The sequence below is a fragment of the Entelurus aequoreus genome, linkage group LG21 (genome assembly GCF_033978785.1).
Source record: "Entelurus aequoreus isolate RoL-2023_Sb linkage group LG21, RoL_Eaeq_v1.1, whole genome shotgun sequence".
Lineage (NCBI taxonomy): Eukaryota > Metazoa > Chordata > Actinopteri > Syngnathiformes > Syngnathidae > Entelurus > Entelurus aequoreus.
The window spans coordinates 49,827,631-49,848,632 of record NC_084751.1 but is presented as its reverse complement, the minus strand read 5'-3'; the positions used below and the strand labels follow the sequence as shown (position 1 = coordinate 49,848,632).

The following is a 21,002-nucleotide window of genomic DNA, read 5'->3' as shown; positions in this document are numbered from 1 at the left end:
GTCACTGCAGCCACATTCCTTGTGTATGATATATTATAAATAACAGTGTATTTGAGTTAGTAAAACACAGTTAGTACTTTTCCAGCATAAATGATTGTTCTTCAGAGATCTGGGCTCCAGCTGGACTTAGCTAAACAGGCTCAAGACATCATTAACAATAGATGTCTGTTCAGAGTTATCCTAGACTTTGTGTGTCCCAGTTGTTCCTGCACTGGTGTTCAGTAGTGGTGGTTGGGGGGCATCTTTCTGCATTGTTAACGTACACAACTGTAAGTACACTCAGCGACTGCAGGCTGCTCTGCTCGAGAAGAGCACTCAATCACTGAGAGTGTTCAAGTGTAGCATTAGTATTCAGTCTGGAGGATCTCACATCAAGCCTGCATGTCGGACCCTTTGTTGTTTCACCGTGGGAGGAGGGTGTCTGGATTGTGTTGAAAGAAACACAAATAGTTCAGACATGCACCGCATTCCTATTGTCATACAACACAAATCCAACTCAAATTATTTGCAGTCTGGTCTTGTGGCTCGAGGCAGCGACCAGCTGAAATGACCTTCATGGTTATTCTGCTGGGGTGGTGCAATATGCATGGAGTGCAGACAGCAGGTCCACTTTAACATCTTCTAGATTAATACTCCTTTATATCCTCCTAAGAACCATCATGGTCCACTTTAACATCTTCTAGATTAATACTCCTTTATATCCTCCTAAGAACCATCATGGTCCACTTTAACATCTTCTAGATTAATACTCCTTTATATTCTCCTAAGAACCATCATGGTCCACTTTAACATCTTCTAGATTAATGCTCCTTTATATCCTCCTAAGAACCATCATGGTCCACTTTAACATCTTCTAGATTAATGCTCCTTTATATTCTCCTAAGAACCATCATGGTCCACTTTAACATCTTCTAGATTAATGCTCCTTTATATCCTCCTAAGAACCATCGTCCTCTGCAGGGGACTTTTTGTGTCAGAGTTAGACATATCATGAAGAAATATGTAAAAGACAAAGTGTACGTCCACAGTTGAGAGTGCTGGTTCTCAGTAGGATCAATCAGGACAAGTGGAAGAACTGTAAAAAAATGTTTAGTCTCAATTAGGGCTGGGCCGATAAAACATTATCAATATATATCGCAATAGACACATAATCGATATCAATATAAAAGGCCTTGGATAAAACATTCTATATATTTCTATATTTTTGGGTCAGAATAAAAGAAAAATGATGAAGCAAGATCTGGTGCATGAAGTCACTGGTGCTCTGGGAACAAATAGTAGCAAATAGCAATTAGTCCACAGGAAGTGTCATAGAGCAATGAGGGAGGACACGCAAACAGCTAATCACGTAACAGTATCAACTACCAAGATTGGCTGCGCCGTCTATCTGTCTCGCTGTGGGATTGTGGATTCTCTGCATGGAGTGAGAAGAGAAACTGTGATATCGTCATGTATCAACTTAATAACAGAAACTTTTCTTTTGTTTAGTTTTGTTGTAATGCAGACGGTGCGATAACAACCTGACACTTCCAATGTGTCCGTTCAATGAGCAGCTTCCCAAACGACTGTGTAGTGTTCAATAGCTTTTACACTTCTGCCATCTAGTGTCTCAACTTTGCAACTACCTTCAGATTGACTGCATGTATCGTACCACCTTATCCTCCCTGGCTGCCAGACCACTGGTAAATAGCACCCTTGGTACGTTGGAAATTCCACTACTGTATTTATCTGCAGGCTTAAATAAGTCATAAAAAACATTGATTATCGATATCGATCCATATAAAAAATGTATATGATATAGTTTTCAGCCCTAGTTTCACCATGGATGAACACAAATGTTCCCAGAGACACAACCCAAAATGTTGTTAAAAGTCCATTGTTACACTTCCTGGTGTGAAGACATAATATGCAGTCTTGTTCTGCCATCCCATTCTGATTTTACGATCAACTTTGCTGTGGATTCAGCGGACATGGAACACCTGTCTCCTTGGGAGCGAGGTCCCCAGCAGGTGTGGCGAGACCATGTTCCAAGATGGGGGACTTGGGGCCTGTGTAGTTTGCTCGGGCTCCCTTCTAACAAGGGTATGACCCTTCCGCAGGTTCACTTCCGGAAACCTTGTTACGACGTATACTTCGTCAAGATAGTCAAGTTTGATCATCTTCTCAACGCTCCACCAGAGCCGAAGCCAAACCTGGAGCAGAAATTCCGAGGACCTGACTAAAATATCCATTCTCCACCGTGTTTGTTTGTTTGAGTGTTTAAGCTTTTTTGAGGGGGAAACGTCACAAATGAGATCCTGTTTATTTGTGGGGATCCTCATTAGCTGTGATCTTGCTAGCATACTGTACATGATGGATTATAAAAACATACAGTAGTGATGATGGACTATGGACAACATGTAACAAATCAGACTCAACAATGAACGTCCTGAGTCAAAGACAGCCCTAGTCTGCAGTTGATAGACTATAACGTCTGGACTTCCTTAAGACACAATTCTGTGGTTTATTTCGGAGTATCCTGATGAAGTTTTGGGCTTGACAGCACATTGTTAGCTTGTATTGTGGTGCTGTGCAGGTGGCCTTTTGTTTTTGCTGCATTTCCTGTGTTTGGGGGCGGGGTCACATCCGTGGTCAGCGCTGGTTTCCTGTCGTGACGACTGTGATCGGCCTTTATCCAATCAGTGCTGAACATTGCCTAGATTGTCTTGTTTTTGCAATACAGCAAAACCTTTTCCTTTTGTATTGGATAACTTCCATTCATAAGTGTCGGAAAAAGGCTTGTAATTCATTTATGAATAATTGAACTATTCATGAAGACTATTTGAATTCAGTTCTACTTCAGATTACATTAGACCTTTAGGGTTTTTTTTTCATTATTGAAAACAGGATCACCTTTCATATCTAAATAATAATAGCATTTAAATAATAAATGAAATGTGGTATTAAAAGAAAATGGACTCACTTTTTCCCTCTGAATCCTAAGATTACGATTTAATTCCCTCTGCTTTTTATATATTCTCATTCTGTTCATTTCTTTTTATATGTCGACCCCAAATAGGGACAAGCGGTAGAAAATGGATGGACGTTCTCATACTGTTCATTTCTGCTTAGAGACATGGACACATGGAGTTACTCAAACTGGTGCATCTCTGCTGGATGAAGACTAACCTCCATGACATAAGAGTGTTCTGTATTGACCCAATATCAGTGACCCACTTGTGGGTCATCACTCACTAACCTTCACATGAATGAAGCTTCACATGTTGTCTTCAAATACCAAATGCTGGCAGGTTTGATACGGCACCATGACCACCAGTGTTTAACAGTCCATCATACTGCACCATGACCACCAGTGTTTAACAGTCCATCATACGGCACCATGACCACCAGTGTTTAACAGTCCATCATACTGCACCATGACCACCAGTGTTTAACAGTCCATCATACGGCACCATGACCACCAGTGTTTAACAGTCCATCATACGACACCATGACCACCACTGTTTAACAGTCCATCATACTGCACCATGACCATCAGTGTTTAACAGTCCATCATACTGCACCATGACCATCAGTGTTTAACAGTCCATCATACTGCACCATGACCACCAGTGTTTAACAGTCCATCAAGGGATTGAACTATAATTAGGATACTGTCTCATTTGCTGGCTGGTTTATTTTTAGTATATTGCTGTATAGCAGTACATTGCTATATACCACTATATTGCTGTATACCAGTATATTGCTATATACCAGTATATTGCTGTATACCAGTATATTGCTGTATAGCAGTATATTGCTGTATACCACTATATTGCTGTATACCAGTATATTGCTATATACCAGTATATTGCTGTATACCAGTATATTGCTATATACTGGTATATTGCTATATACCAGTATATTGCTATATACCAGTATATTGCTGTATACCAGTATATTGCTGTATAGCAGTATATTGCTGTATACCAGTATATTGCTGTATAGCAGTATATTGCTGTATACCAGTATATTGATGTATACCAGTATATTGCTGTATAGCAGTATATTGCTATATACCAGTATATTGCTGTATACCAGTATATTGCTATATACCAGTATATTGCTGTATACCAGTATATTGCTGTATAGCAGGATATTGCTGTATACCAGTATATTGCTGTATACCAGTATATTGATGTATAGCAGTATATTGCTGTATAGCAGTATATTGCTGTATACCAGTATATTGCTGTATAGCAGTATATTGCTGTATACCAGTATATTGATGTATACCAGTATATTGCTGTATACCAGTATATTGCTATATACCAGTATATTGCTGTATACCAGTATATTGCTATATACCAGTATATTGCTGTATACCAGTATATTGCTGTATAGCAGGATATTGCTGTATACCAGTATATTGCTGTATACCAGTATATTGCTGTATAGCAGTATATTGCTGTATACCAGTATATTGCTATATACCAGTATATTGCTGTATAGCAGTATATTGCTGTATAGCAGTATATTGATGTATAGCAGTATATTGCTGTATACCAGTATATTGATGTATACCAGTATATTGCTATATACCAGTATATTGCTGTATAGCAGTATATTGCTGTATACCAGTATATTGATGTATAGCAGTATATTGCTGTATAGCAGTATATTGCTGTATAGCAGTATATTGCTGTATACCAGTATATTGATGTATAGCAGTATATTGCTGTATAGCAGTATATTGCTGTATAGCAGTATATTGCTGTATAGCAGTATATTGCTGTATACCAGTATATTGCTGTATACCAGTATATTGCTGTATAGCAGTACATTGCAGGTATTGTAGCAGTACTTTAAGCCAGGCTACATTGCTAATTGCTGTTGGAAGAAGGTAAGTGAGGTGTTTGAGGGCAGCAGAGAAAGTGACTCACTTCATCTCTGCTTTCAACTCACAACACAAACACACCTGTGGCTCACATTCTACCTGTCACGCCTTGGAGATATGGCATCAAAATAAAATCCAACATTTTGATTTACGATTCTTACTGATTTGTTTTCCCTACTTCAAAAACAAAGAAAACATTGAATACAAATGACAGATCATTCAAGACAGGTTTTTATTTTATTTGATGAAAAACTAGTAGTTTGAAATGACGCAATGTCTTACTTTTGGTAGAATTCTAATTTGTATAATGTTGTTCTTATTTGGAACAATTTAAAGTTTTGTACTTTTTATGTAATAATTTTTAAAGAATTGAATTAAGAGCTTCCATGGAGAAGCAATACTTGTGTTTGAATAGAATACTTTTGTCAACAACAATGTAGCCTTGCACATTTTGCATGCACATCATCTCTAACATCAATAAAGTTCAAACTTCTGTCTTGAATAACATCATTCTGTAAATAAGAATGTAGTATTAAACATTATTTCCAAATAAATAATGAGATAAAACATTGAGAGGAATGTAGTTTGTTCCAGTGAGTTGATAAAGTAAACACAGACTTTTTTTATTCACACTTCTTGCTGCTGCTTTTGTGATCCTTCTATGTATTGTGCTTCTTTATCATCATACATGACATCATCATACATGACATCATCATACATGACATCATCATACATGACATCATCATACATGACTTCATCATACATGACTTCATCATGCATGACATCATCATACATGACATCATCATACATGACATCATCATACATGACATCATCATGCGTGGTATCATCATACATGACATCATCATACATGACATCATCATGCGTGGTATCATCATACATGACATCATCATGCGTGGTATCATCATGCATGACATCATCATACATGACATCATCATGCGTGGTATCATCATACATGACATCATCATATATGACATCATCATACATGACATCATCATACATGACATCATCATACATGGTATCATCATGCATGACATCATCATGCATGACATCATTATGCATGGTATCATGATGCATGTTATCATCATGCATGGTATCATCATACATACCTGCTGTAAATGATTCCACCATAGTGAGGTGATATTTAGCCCTGTAGTTGCATAGTGTAGTGTGTCTCGTTCACCCGGTAAAGAGTTGTATTTCCCTGGTAAAGAGTTGTATTTCCCTGGTGAAGAGTTGACGTTGTATTTCCCCGGTAAAGAGTTGTATTTCCCTGGTAAAGAGTTGACGTAGTATTTCCCCGGTAAAGAGTTGTATTTCCCCGGTAAAGAGTTGTATTTCCCTGGTGAAGAGTTGACGTTGTATTTCCCCGGTAAAGAGTTGTATTTCCCTGGTAAAGAGTTGACGTAGTATTTCCCCGGTAAAGAGTTGTATTTCCCTGGTAAAGAGTTGACGTTGTATTTCCCCGGTAAAGAGTTGTATTTCCCTGGTAAAGAGTTGATGTTGTATTTCCCCGGTAAAGAGTTGTATTTCCCTGGTAAAGAGTTGACGTTGTATTTCCCCGGTAAAGAGTTGTATTTCCCTGGTAAAGAGTTGATGTTGTATTTCCCCGGTAAAGAGTTGTATTTCCCTGGTAAAGAGTTGATGTTGTATTTCCCCGGTAAAGAGTTGTATTTCCCTGGTAAAGAGTTGATGTTGTATTTCCCCGGTAAAGAGTTGTATTTCTCTGGTAAAGAGTGTGTTGCCACAAAACCAAATTACTGACAACACTTTTCTTTTCTTTGGAACAAACCTCTCGCTCTTGCTAGCTTTAGCATTAGCCATGTTTAGCTAGGTGTGCCGCTAAGGGACGGTGCAACATACGGAAGCTCCTGAGGGCCAAAAAGTATGCCGACGCAAGCAGACAAAAAAAAAGGTTTCATTTTTAAATCTTCTGCAACAAAAACCTTGAATTTATGAATAAAAGGCCTGTTAGCTGTAAATATGAACAATTATTTTTCTTCAGTCACTTTTTTAATGCCACAAACTAGACAGCTGCCTGAGAGTAATGAATTAATGATTCATTGATTGATCGGCTTCAATTAAGGATTCATTGATTGATCGGCTAGTCAGTGATTATTTTTCCTTTGGTTAAATGATGAAAAAATAATTGCTTCTGATCTGTTTGAGTTTGATGTGAGTTGATTTTAATTTATTTTTAAAAGCTATAATAGTAAATTCACTAGTAACTAAATAAACATAACTTACTGAAAAATGTTTGACTTTATTACACAAAACTTAACCACAGTAAAAAATAAATCAACAGAAGTAAAGTTGGAGATGTTCTGCAAACATGAAACAAATATAGAGTGCTGTTAGGGTTATTTACTATTCTGCCGCTCTACCAACTCAAACTTTGGTGAAGCGAGTGGTTGACGATAACAAATCTCTGTCCATTATTTCTTATCATTTACGATGATGTCAACTAATTGTTGCAGTCCTCCTTGTGAGTGCTACTTTTAAGATGGGGGAAATAAACATAGATAGAGGTTTGTGTGCTTGTTGCTAGCTAGTGATTAGCACACCAGTTGCCAGGTAGAGATTTGTGTGCTTGTTGCCAGCTAGCTATTAGCTAGGTACTTTAAAGAGCATTTCAATTTAAAAGCTCATTTTATACAACATGTATAGGTTGGGTTCCTACTCTTTCTCTCCATCGGTTTGCAGTTTGTTGACCTGGAACACTTTGAACCCCCTGCTGGGTCACATTCCCAAGTCTCATGGACAAGCTTTTATTCTGAAATACTTTCCATTCTGCCTTGACGTGGAAATGAAAGTTGAGCAGCTTTAAAAGGCAATTTGATGAAGATCTTAATAAAAGATGCAGTATCCATCTAAATCTCATATGAGGCAAAGTCCATGAAGAAAATACCATCATCCTCTCATCATCTTCTTCACTCATCATGTGTTCATCACTAGGAAGTGGGAGGGGCTTGACCTACAGCAGGAAGGGAGGAGTGTGTTGGAGGTTCTGCACAGAACAGATCTTTTGTGCATGTGGAGAAGTTAGTGACATCACAAGCAGAGAGAGGAGAAGCTTTGTGGAGGAGAGGAAGGAGATGGGAGGGCAGGAAGTGGCGAGGCAGGAAAAGTTGCCACGCCCACAATCTGGAAGAGGAATGAAGTGAAGCTGGAGTAAACGCAGCTGAGGACAACACACTCTTGGAAAAAGATCACCTTTAACTTACTTAAGGAATGACCACAAGATGGTTCCTTACAGCTGCTGGTGGTGAGTACAGACATGTTGATGTGGAGAGAAAGTACTTCTTACTACATCATTCTTCTTCACACACTATCTCATGAGAGAAAGTACTTCTTACTAGATCATTCTTCTTCACACACTATCTCATGAGAGAAAGTACTTCTTACTACATCATTCTTCTTCACACACTATCTCATGAGAGAAAGTACTTCTTACTGCATCATTCTTCTTCACACACTATCTCATGAGAGAAAGTACTTCTTACTGCATCATTCTTCTTCACACACTATCTCATGAGAGAAAGTACTTCTTACTAGATCATTCTTCTTCACACACTATCTCATGAGAGAAAGTAGTTCTTACTAGATCATTCTTCTTCACACACTATCTCATGAGAGAAAGTACTTCTTACTAGATCATTCTTCTTCACACACTATCTCATGAGAGAAAGTACTTCTTACTACATCATTCTTCTTCACACACTATCTCATGGGAGAAAGTACTTCTTACTACATCATTCTTCTTCACACACTATCTCATGAGAGAAAGTACTTCTTACTACATCATTATTCTTCACACACTATCTCATGAGAGAAAGTACTTCTTACTAGATCATTCTTCTTCACACACTATCTCATGAGAGAAAGTACTTCTTACTACATCATTCTTCTTCACACACTATCTCATGAGAGAAAGTACTTCTTACTACATCATTCTTCTTCACACACTATCTCATGAGAGAAAGTACTTCTTACTACATCATTCTTCTTCACACACTATCTCATGAGAGAAAGTACTTCTTACTAGATCATTCTTCTTCACACACTATCTCATGAGAGAAAGTACTTCTTACTACATCATTCTTCTTCACACACTATCTCATGAGAGAAAGTACTTCTTACTACATCATTCTTCTTCACACACTATCTCATGAGAGAAAGTACTTCTTACTACATCATTCTTCTTCACACACTATCTCATGAGAGAAAGTACTTCTTACTACATCATTCTTCTTCACACACTATCTCATGCGAGAAAGTACTTCTTACTAGATCATTCTTCTTCACACACTATCTCATGAGAGAAAGTACTTCTTACTAGATCATTCTTCTTCACACACTATCTCATGAGAGAAAGTACTTCTTACTAGATCATTCTTCTTCACACACTATCTCATGAGAGAAAGTAGTTCTTACTAGATCATTCTTCTTCACACACTATCTCATGAGAGAAAGTAGTTCTTACTAGATCATTCTTCTTCACACACTATCTCATGAGAGAAAGTAGTTCTTACTAGATCATTCTTCTTCACACACTATCTCATGAGAGAAAGTAGTTCTTACTAGATCATTCTTCTTCACACACTATCTCATGAGAGAAAGTACTTCTTACTAGATCATTCTTCTTCACACACTATCTCATGAGAGAAAGTACTTCTTACTAGATCATTCTTCTTCACACACTATCTCATGAGAGAAAGTACTTCTTACTACATCATTCTTCTTCACACACTATCTCATGAGACAAAGTAGTTCTTACTAGATCATTCTTCTTCACACACTATCTCATGAGAGAAAGTAGTTCTTACTAGATCATTCTTCTTCACACACTATCTCATGAGAGAAAGTACTTCTTACTACATCATTCTTCTTCACACACTATCTCATGAGAGAAAGTACTTCTTACTAGATCATTCTTCTTCACACACTATCTCATGAGAGTAAGTACTTCTTACTAGATCATTCTTCTTCACACACTATCTCATGAGTATTCAGATGTTCTTACTAGATCATTGTTCTTCAGACACAAGTATTGCATCATATTTCAAGTGCTTGTATCGTATTATAAAATGGGAAGTGACACCACCAGACTGCCTTGAGACAAGGTTTAGTCATATCCTCAAGCACTTACTTCCATGTTCATGATCAGTCACTTCAGCCCAGGATGTTGTTGTGGCTTGTGCAGCCCTTTGAGACACTCCTGATCTAGGGCTATATAAATCAACTTTGATTGATTGATTGATTGATCTTTCCATGAGAATTAAAGACCCTTTTGAAGATGTGGTGGAAAAGATGATCCATCATTGAATGATGTGACCTTGTACTCATTTAGTCCTTTGATGTGTAACAGCTGACTCACATTTATGTCTCCTCTCCTTCCAATTTGCACCACAACTTAAACCTTCTTCAAAGAACTGTTGTTAAACGTTGTCTAAAAGTAGATCTTTGCAATCAAGCATCCTTGTGTCTCATGACTACTTGAGCTTTTCTAATGGCTGCATGACTTTTTACTATCTTATTTTACATTTTGTGAGTCATGCTCTCTGAAAGACTTACTTCCTGTCTTTAACAACATATCTCTTAGGATTTGAGTGCTAAAAGACCTAACCTAAACTAAAATAAGAAATGACATTACATTACATTTTAAATCAAGTCTATTTTAATTATTTTCCCTACAACTCATTTGGAAATGATGACTTGTGCAACATCACATGACCTTTGTCTCTATGTTGATTTCAACGTAGCACTGCACATGTTTCATTGGATAGGGACAGGCATAATACTTCAATTGACCACTCCCACTTATTGACCACTCCCACTTATTGACCACTCCCACTTATTGACCACTCCCACTTCTGGCCATCACAAAGAATAGTTGATTAATGGCAGCAATGAAGAGAAAGTGGAGTGCAGGAGTGTTGTAGATTCAGTCTCAAATGAGTTTTCAGTCCAAAGAAGAACATCATAAAGCTTGCTTAGAAGCGTCAAAATGACACTAATATATAAACAGGAGTTCAGAACATTCAACCAAGTACATTTGGACAAATGTGTACTCTTATCATAAAGGACAATATTTTTCCAGGTCTTCAATGAATAATCAATACAATTGATCAATTCGATTAGAAATATGTTTATTTACATCCTGTTGCTTTGGTTGATTGTTTAATGAGTGAAACTAATAAAAATGGATCAAATCCAGACTAACTGGAGTGCCTGGAATTTAAAATACGCTGACATTGTTTCTGCATGGCTGCTGCGAGAGAGCGGAGATTCTTATTCATGCACAAATGCAATTTCAATGTTTATTAACTATTGAAGGTTATGGCAGCACATTCTTATTCATGCACAAATGCAATTTCAATGTTTATTAAATATTGAAGGTTATGACGGGCAGAAAACATTTTTATTTAAACAATTTACACAGAAATACACAATGTACTATGGTTTATCCCATTACTGTATTCCTGCAGCCCATATTGAACACCTCATTATCTGCTCAGTGTAATATTTACACAAATGATTCTTGCAGCTTCCAACATGCAGCTGATGCATTTTGACTGGGATCATTATTACATCTTTTATGCATTCCTGCACTCAGTTTGCACCTAAAACTTTGCAGGCGGGCTCGACGGTCTTTCATCACATTCATTGGCATCTGAGCTCTGAGCTCGCTATGTGTGGAATGTCAGCTCAAACCATGGCTACACAACTCCTGTGCGATGACACACAACTTCCACTAGCTTTTGCATTCTTCTAGTCTTTTCCTCAGGCCGTAACAGGATATCCTCCCTCCTCTGTTCAATCCTGTCTGATGGACACACACACACACACACACACACACACACACACGCACACACACACACACACACACACATACACACACATTCCTAAGCTTAACAAGTGGTCAACCACAGCCAGATGGAAGACTTTGTGTGTGTGTAAAAGTCACATGCACTAATATCATTAACAATGTAAAACCACTTCTCTGTGTGTGTGTGTGTGTGCGTGTGCGTGTGCGTGTGCGTGTGCGTGTGCGTGTGCGTGTGCGTGTGTGTGTGAGAAAGTTGGCTGAGAAAAAGATTGAAAAGACACTCCAGATAAAAGAGAGAGAGTCTTCAACATTTCTATCAGGGCTGTTCCCATCAATAAATGAAGATTAATGTCAGTGTTTGTGTTGATTGGCACTTTGCACAGGCAATGATGATGTCATATGCCACAGTGATGATGTCATACGCCACAGTGATGATGTCATACGCCAGTGATGATGTCATACGCCACAGTGATGATGTCATACGCCACGGTGATGATGTCATACGCCACAGTGATGATAGTTAGAGCGATGTGATGATAGTTAGATCGATGTGATGATAGTTAGAGCGATGTGATGATAGTTAGAGCGATGTGATGATAGTTAGAGCGATGTGATGATAGTTAGATCGATGGGATGATAGTTAGAGCGATGTGATGATAGTTAGAGCGATGTGATGATAGTTAGAGCGATGTGATGATAGTTAGAGCGATGTGCTCTGTGCCCTTCAAAGCAAACTCAGACAGAACTTTAGATAAACGTGAGGTAATAAGTTAGTAACAAAGTGTTTTAGCGCTGCACACCAAGTTTAAAATAGCATCTTAAAGCCAAACATGAATGTGAGGATGGCGTCGCTAGCATGAATGCTACATGGACAGCAAACAGAGGACAACCATGAATTGATTAACGTGCAGCCCGACTTAAACAAGTTGAAAAACTTATTGGGGTGTTACCATTTAGTGGTCAATTGTACGGAATATGTACTGTACTGTGCAATCTACTAATACAAGTTTCAATTCAACTGAAATTCAAGCAAGGATGCTGGCTAAGGGAATCTGGTTAGTTAATTCTGAATCAAATCGTAAATTCAGCATTCTGGCTTGTTGATAGACTAAATCGTCACTCCAAGAAACAGAATTGAATCTTAAGTTGTTCAGATTTGCATCCGTAAAAAAGCTACCGGTATTTGATGAAAAATGTGCCTCATTGACATTTGAAGGCTGCTCAAATCAAATGCAATATATTTGAGGACAGAATGAACATGCATGGCACAATAATACAGCTTTTAGTGCAATGAAGGGTAAAATGCAATTTTAACCTGTCCATCTATCCATTTTCTACCACTTGTCCCTTTCGGGGTGGCGGGGGGACGGGGGGGCGGGTGTGTGCTGTGAGCAACCCACTTGACTGAAGTGATGCTGAGGGGACTTGAGAAAGTGTGTCAATGAAGAAGGCAGTAAAACAAGAAAACCAACAGAGCTTGTTGTCTGTGGCCTGTGGTCAATGAAAGAGGTCTAGCACCATGTGGCCTCTGGTCAATGAAAGAGGTCTAGCACCATGGGGTGATTGTGAGGTCTGGAATGTGTTGGGCGGGTGGCTCACAAAATCAGAGGGGCACTGGATTAATGTTCTTAAGCAAGAAAACCCTCAGTCAAGAAGCATACAGGGCCTCTGTTTCAACATGGCTGAAATGATATTAGCCATATTGAAATAGTCACGTCTTGTTTGGGAGGTCATTAACAGAACAAGAGTTGGCTCCAGTGTTTGGACCTCCACACATACTATCACTGCAATGTAGACTTATAGTTTGTCATCATTTCTTTGTATTCCTTTCATGAAAATGCATTTATACAAGCCATGTACAGTTCATACTTTCATTCTTTGTTTTTTGTTTCTTATACATTTCCATGATCACAAAGGAATCTACTTTGTTTTTACCATTCACAGAAATTGTGGCAAGATGACAGTGGCACAACAACAAAGGAGCGAACCTTGAAGACTGTCAGTTTCCAGGAATCAGTCAGCATCATAACTGACGGACCACTCATCATGGAAGTGGAGAGCCAGCAGATCCAGCATGGCGGCCTCAGCAGACCCACTCACCAAGGCCTCAGCAGACCCACTGACCAAGGCCTCAGCAGACCCACTGACCAAGGCCTCAGCAGACCCACTGACCAAGGCCACAGCAGACCCACTGACCAAGGCCTCAGCAGACCCACTGACCAAGGCCTCAGCAGACCCACTGACCAAGGCCTCAGCAGACCCACTGACCAAGGCCTCAGCAGACCCACTGACCAAGGCCACAGTGACAGTGAGCTAGAACAGGTCAGCAGATTCTCACACAATATCAACTTTTGTGTTTGCAAGCGTTATAATCACATAAACACTGAATGTCCTTTTCAATCTGCAGTTGTCATTCACTGTTGGTCCATTTCTCTTGTGGAAGGATGTTGTAGATACCACACTATTGGAAGGATGTTGTAGATACCACACTATTGGAAGGATGTTGTAGATACCACACTATTGGAAGGATGTTGTAGATACCACACTATTGGAAGGATGTTGTAGATACCACACTATTGGAAGGATGGTGTAGATACCACACTATTGGAAGGATGTTGTAGATACCACACTATTGGAAGGATGTTGTAGATACCACACTATTGGAAGGATGTTGTAGATACCACACTATTGGAAGGATGTTGTAGATACCACACTATTGGAAGGATGTTGTAGATACCACACTATTGGAAGGATGTTGTAGATACCACACTGTTGGAAGGATGTTGTAGATACCACACTATTGGAAGGATGTTGTAAATACCACTCTATTGGAAGGATGTTGTATAATTCAGTGGTCCCCAACCACCGGGCCGCGGCCCGCTACTGGTCCGTGGATCGATTGGTACGGGGCCGCGCAAGAAATAAATAAAAAAAATATTTTTTATTTTATTAAATCCACATAAAAAACACAAGATACGCTTACAATTAGTGCACCAACCCAAAAAATCTCCCTCCCCCATTTTTTCTCATTCACACAAAAGGGTTGTTTCTTTCTGTTATTAATATTTCTGCTTCCTACATTATATATCAATATATATCAATACAGTCTGCAGGGATACAGTCCGTAAGCACACACGATTGTATTTTTTTATAACAAAAAAAATAAAAATACCATTTTCTACCATGGCATTCATACATGGTAGATACTTAGAATATTTCAAATGTAGAATGAAAATTAGTAGCAAGTCCCAAAGATGTTAAATATGTTATCAACATGAGTTTATTTTGTGGGGCCGATATTTCATGAGCTTTATCCAGTTTTCTGAAAGTCCAAGTTCATTTTTCAATGATATACATCAGCTTTAGCTATTGGATGGTAATTATTTGCACAGTCAACTTACCAGCCCTTTCAGGCTAGTCAGAGTCACTCAACTGGAACCTTCTGGTTATTGTCCAGTCGCATCACTATAGATTCATTTTTTAGACGCCACACCAACAACTCATTCAATCTTGGTTGATATGCGTCCTCGGATGACAAATGACTTAAGTCCCCAGACGATGTATTGCTGGTGTTGTCAGATAGTCCAGGCTCACTCGTGTCTGTAGAAGACACATCATTTAGGTCAATGAACAATGCGGAGCTGCTGTCTGCTTGAAATGGATTGTTCAGTTGGAACATAGTTTTGTCGTCCGGTACCAGAGTTTTATCTTCCTTTTCCCTGTCAATCTCCTTCCTCAAATGGTTTTCCCAAAAACTGTGTTCTGGTTCTTGTTTTGTCCTAGGCAATGTAGTCTCGTGCTCTTTTTTACTTTCGGTTTGGACCTCATTGGTCAAATATTCCACCTGGTCCCAGAGAATCTTGTTTTCATTCCCTTCTGATTTCAGCTTGGCAGAAATATCTGCTAATTTCCGTCCTTGACAGCTTATCAGTTGTTTTGCCATTTTCAGCTGCCTTTTCAGGTCCAACACTTGATTTTCCAGAGATTCCTTGTCTTCCTTGCAGAAAACTTTGATGAGCTTCTGCTTGGCCGAGCAATACCTGCCACAGGTTAAGTTCCTCACTCGTGACAACATGTTTTCTTGCGGAGGAGCAGCGCTTACCTCAGGATGTTCTTAGTCAACTGGGATTTTAGGATCTCAACTGATCTTGAACAGTCTGTAATTACTACAAACGTGCCTGGCTACAATAAATGCTTACAGAGCAGTGATGTCATAGTACAAAGGTCATTCCAAACCTTTGTGAAGTCAGGCTTTTTGGGTCCCCTGGCATTGCCATGACAACCGGATACCTTAAATAAGTAAGACTAAAACTGACACATGTTTTGGCATTTCTGTCCATCACACATTCAATCCACTTTATTTTTATAGAAGTTTAAAAACTGCCTTACAATAATGAAAACAAATAAAAACATGCATGAAATCTAATTATACGTTATTCATGTGCAGCTGAAATAGGCTCCAGCAACCCCCGCCAACCCAAAAGCGACAAGCGGTAGAAATGGATGGATGGATAAGTAACTTCCAAAATCTGAAGCACTTGGAACTGCTGACTGAGGGTTTTGCTATGAAACATTGATCTCAGGACTGCTTTTTGTTCAACAGTTATTTCTACCATTGATTTTCTTACCCTAAAAGGTATTACTTGTCGTAGATTTAAAGCTGAACTTCATTTATTCCTGGCGTCTATCACTCCACCGGAGCCATTTGGTTACTGTCTTGCCGCGTTTCCACAATTTCTTTTTGTAGTTCCCTCCACAAACACTTCTCATTAGGAAGCAGATGAGGTGTTTCCTCAAAAACCAAATCACTTGACTCCAATAAAGACCTGCATCCAATTTGGAACTGATAGTTTTCCTTCACTTTGTTCTCCATTTCTTTCGGGATCATTTGGCATTTTTTCCTGAAGATTTGGTTTTCTGTTTTCTGTAGTTGGTGGACTAGTTTGGCCTCATCCTCTTTGGCTTTGCATCTGATTTTGACCTCACTGGTCCAATATTCTACCTGCTGGCAGACAATCTCGCTTTCATTGCCCACTGATTTCAGTTCGGTAGAAAAATCTGCACCGTTTTGTCCTCGACAGCTTTTCTGTTCTTTTGCCATTTTGACTTGAGAGTTGCGGTCCTCCACCTGATTGTCCACATATTCCTGGTCTTCCTCACAGAAAACGCTGAGAAGCTTTTCTTTGGCTGAGTGATACCTGCCAAAGGCTAATTCTTTCACTCGTGACAACATGTTGTTTTGCTGAAGAGATGCGCTCACGTCAGGATGTTTGAAGTAAATTAGATCTTGATGATCTCAACTGATCGTGAGCCGTCAGCCATCACTACAGAAGCGCTAAGTTTGAAACGGTCAGCCTTTAGTACAAAAGCGCTTGGTTAGCTGCATGCAGACTGTGATGTCATTGTACAAAGGACATTCCAAACCTTTGTAAAGTCAGACCTTCCTAGTCCCTAGGGTTCCCTTGCATCACCATGGCAACGTGAAACTTTGGAATAGTTTGATTGATATGGTGTGGAACAAATTAATTTGTACGCATGGTGTGCCGAACATTTGGTGATTTTGTCACATCCAACCAAATTCAATCCACTTTATTTGTATGGCACATTTTAAAACTGGTTTGTCATACAAAGTGCTGCACCGTAAAGTAGTGAAAATACAAAAATAAAACACGCAGAATCTTTTACGTCATTTAAGTCACTTTCAAAATCGGAGCCGCTTGGACTGCTTGTGGTGAGGGTTGTGGTATCACAACCTTTTCCACAACTTTGTGTTAGCTAAAAGGCATACAGTTGCTGTGGATTTAGAGATCAATATTCATTGATTTTGTCTTTCCTCTTATTACTCGACCGGAGCCATCTGGTTGATATCTTGCCGCATTTCTATGACTTCTTTGTGTAGTTCCCTCCACAAGCATTTCTCCTTGGAAAACAGATTAGGCTTCTCAAGAAAAATCAAATCACTTGACTCCACTGAAAACGTGCATCCTATTTGGAAGGGATTGCTCTGATGCTGTTGTAGCATATTTTCCCTCTTGTCCTTCATTTTGTGCTCCTTTTCTTTGAAGATCTGAGGTTTCTTCATGACACTCTCGTTTCCCGTGTCCTGTGGTTGGTGCAGCAGTTTGGTTTCATTCTCATTTGTTTTGCTTCCAATTTTAACCTCACTGGTCAGATATTCCACCTGGTCCCAAAGAACCTTGTTCTCACTATTTTCTGAATTCAGCTTGGCATTGAGGTCTTCCAGTTGTTGTCCCTGACAGTTGATCTGTTCTTTTGCCAGTTGAAGCTGACCGTTCAGGTCCTTAACTTGATTCTTCAGGGCTCTTTTATCCTCCTCAAAGAAAACATTGATAAGCTTCTGCTTTGTCAGGCTGTACCTGCCAAATGCTGATTCCTTCACTCGCGACAACATGCTGAGTTGGGGAAGAAGTGCGTTAACTGTAGCTTTTGTTCAAATGAATCTTGTGAATGATAACCACAAAACAGTCAAACAGCTGTGAGGTCATAGCTCAACGTAAAGACAGCCTTTTAAGTTCCCAACCTTTGTGAGGTCAGTACTTGGTACGTCTGTTGTTGAACCTTCAACACCATGGCAACGTCTTTATCACTGTGAGATGTGTACCCACTGTGCCTACTTAGTTAGCTTCAAAGTTAGCCAACTCTCTTTTGAATCATGGTTGGTCATTGCATCTGCAATGTGGGACGACAAAGGGATTGGGAAGTTCTCAACCAGTTTCATGACAATTGGATCCATTTCTTCTCTGGTTATGAGTTGTTGGGATGATCAGGGTCCACATTTTGTGGAAAAAATGTATTTTGCCTCTAAGAAACTGTTTGAAAAACACATGTTTCGATCTAATTTGTTGTGAGTAAGTTGACCGTAAATAAGGATCCATACAGAAAGGTGTAACAAAAGAGAAATAAAAATAGTGGTTTAAAAAATGGGTAAGGAAAAAAAAAAAGATTATTTTAGTATAGAAGAGGCCTGGGCCGATTGTCAGTAAAAAATGTAGTCCAAAGATCATTAAAAAGGAACTTGATAACCTTGCCGTCATCGATAAATGGCCTTGTCTGTGTGGTTGTTTTCTTTGTGTCTCACTTTCAAACTGGGTACTAGACACTTTCAAACTGTGTACAAGACACTTTCAAACTGGGTACAAGACACTTTCAAACTGGGTACTAAACACTTTCAAACTGGGTACAAGACACTTTCAAACTGGGTGCAAGACACTTTCAAACTGGGTACAAGACACTTTCAAACTGGGTACAAGACACTTTCAAAGTGGGTACAAGACACTTTCAAACTGGGTACAAGACACTTTCAAACTGGGTGCAAGACACTTTCAAACTGGGTACAAGACACTTTCAAACTGGGTACAAGACACTTTCAAACTGGGTGTAAAACACTTTCTAACTGGGTACAAGACACTTTCAAACTGGGTACAAGACACTTTCAAACTGGGTACAAGACACTTTCAAACTGGGTGTAAAACACTTTCTAAATGGGTACAAGACACTTTCAAACTGGGTGCAAGACACTTTCAAATTGGGTGTAAAACACTTTCTAACTGGGTGCAAGACACTTTCAAACTGGGTACAAGACACTTTCAAACTGGGTACAAGACACTTTCAAACTGGGTGCAAGACACTTTCAAAGTGGGTACAAGACACTTTCAAACTGGGTGCAAGACACTTTCAAACTGGGTACAAGACACTTTCAAACTGGGTGTAAAACACTTTCTAAATGGGTACAAGACACTTTCAAACTGGGTGCAAGACACTTTCAAACTGGGTGCAAGACACTTTCAAACTGGGTGTAAGACACTTTCTAACTGGGTACAAGACACTTTCAAACTGGGTACAAGACACTTTCAAAGTGGGTACAAGACACTTTCAAAGTGGGTACAAGACACTTTCAAACTGGGTGCAAGACACTTTCAAACTGGGTACAAGACACTTTCAAACTGGGTGCAAGACACTTTCAAACTGGGTACAAGACACTTTCAAACTGGGTGCAAGACACTTTCAAACTGGGTACAAGACACTTTCAAACTGGGTACAAGACACTTTCAAAGTGGGTACAAGACATTTTCAAACTGGGTGCAAGACACTTTCAAACTGGGTACAAGACATTTTCAAACTGGTTGCAAGACACTTTCAAACTGGGTGCAAGACACTTTCAAACTGGGTGCAAGACACTTTCAAACTGGGTGCAAGACACTTTCAAACTGGGTGTAAAACACTTTCAAACTGGGTGCAAGACACTTTCAAACTGGGTGTAAAACACTTTCATACTGGGTACAAAACACTTTCAAAGTGGGTACAAGACACTTTCAAACTGGGTACAAGACACTTTGAAACTGCAAGAGGGATTACTATCTACATCACTCTAAACTCCCAGAGCATGTTTATTTAACAGGAGAATGAAATGAAGAGAGTGAATCCTCTTGTCAGTCATCCACAATCTTTGTCTCTGTGGACTGCTAGCTTACACACACACAATGCATGGCCAGAGAGCCTTGCTAGTCGCTAGTTAGAAGCACCAAATGCTAACACAAATTAGGAGGAAAAGAAAGGATTACAAAGACAAATGTCGGTCGGGTGTGGAAATATTTCCCCCTCAAACACGTGAGAAAGATGAGCTCTTCAACGCAGACCAACGAGCAAGTATGGACAATTTGTTGGAAATTGAGAGCAAGAAAACAACAACAACAAAACAAACCTCCCTACAAAGTTTTTCCAAGTGTTTCCAGGCAGGAAATAGTTTGACATGATTTGACAAAAATCTGTGACAAAAGTGACTTTAGATTTCCTCTCTAGCGTCTTTGTTCCTGCTGAGCGTATATTCCATCTTACCAAGCAGCTTGAGTAACAATCTACATTTGAAGTTTTCAATGCACGTAACTGTCATTCAGACATGGACGTGAAGCTTCTCCTAACTTTGTCGTCTCATGGCGTTTGAAGGTCAAATTGTCCGGGGAACAACTCGCCATGGTTCTGGATCTGAGATTTCCATCAAATCTTTGTGCAGTTCTGATAGCTATTTTGTAGCTTGTGACTCAACAGTAACTGGACACCATTACTACGGAACGGGCTGAGGGTCAAAAACATTAATTGCGTAAAAAAAAAAAAGATCGCGATTAAAGGAACTTATAATTAACGCCTTATTATCACGTTACCTTTGACAGCTCTACTTTGACAGACCTACTCAGTGGCCTAGTGGTTAGAGTGTCCGGGTAGGTTGTGAGTTCAAACCCCAGCCAAGTCATACCAAAGATT

At 39.3% G+C, this 21,002-nt stretch overlaps 1 protein-coding gene and 1 long non-coding RNA gene across 5 annotated transcripts in view; one reads left to right on the top strand and one right to left on the bottom strand.

Annotated features, from left to right (window-relative positions):
* The window catches only part of LOC133638807 (PALM2-AKAP2 fusion protein-like), a 170,180-nt gene that overhangs the window by 115,800 nt on the left and 33,378 nt on the right, over positions 1-21,002 (top strand). For all 3 annotated transcript variants that reach the window (XM_062031781.1, XM_062031780.1, XM_062031779.1), the window contains one exon: positions 13,668-14,045. In XM_062031781.1, coding sequence (XP_061887765.1) covers positions 13,668-14,045 — 378 coding nt within the window. The remainder of the gene's footprint in view (positions 1-13,667; positions 14,046-21,002) is intronic.
* The window catches only part of LOC133638808 (uncharacterized), a 35,512-nt gene continuing 14,611 nt past the window's right edge, over positions 102-21,002 (bottom strand). Inside the window, exon 3 of one of the 2 annotated variants that reach the window (XR_009823687.1) lies at positions 102-421. This is a non-coding gene — a long non-coding RNA (uncharacterized LOC133638808). Of the gene's footprint in view, positions 422-11,308; positions 11,721-21,002 lie in introns of those variants that run through there. The other variant, XR_009823686.1, reaches the window with a different exon arrangement.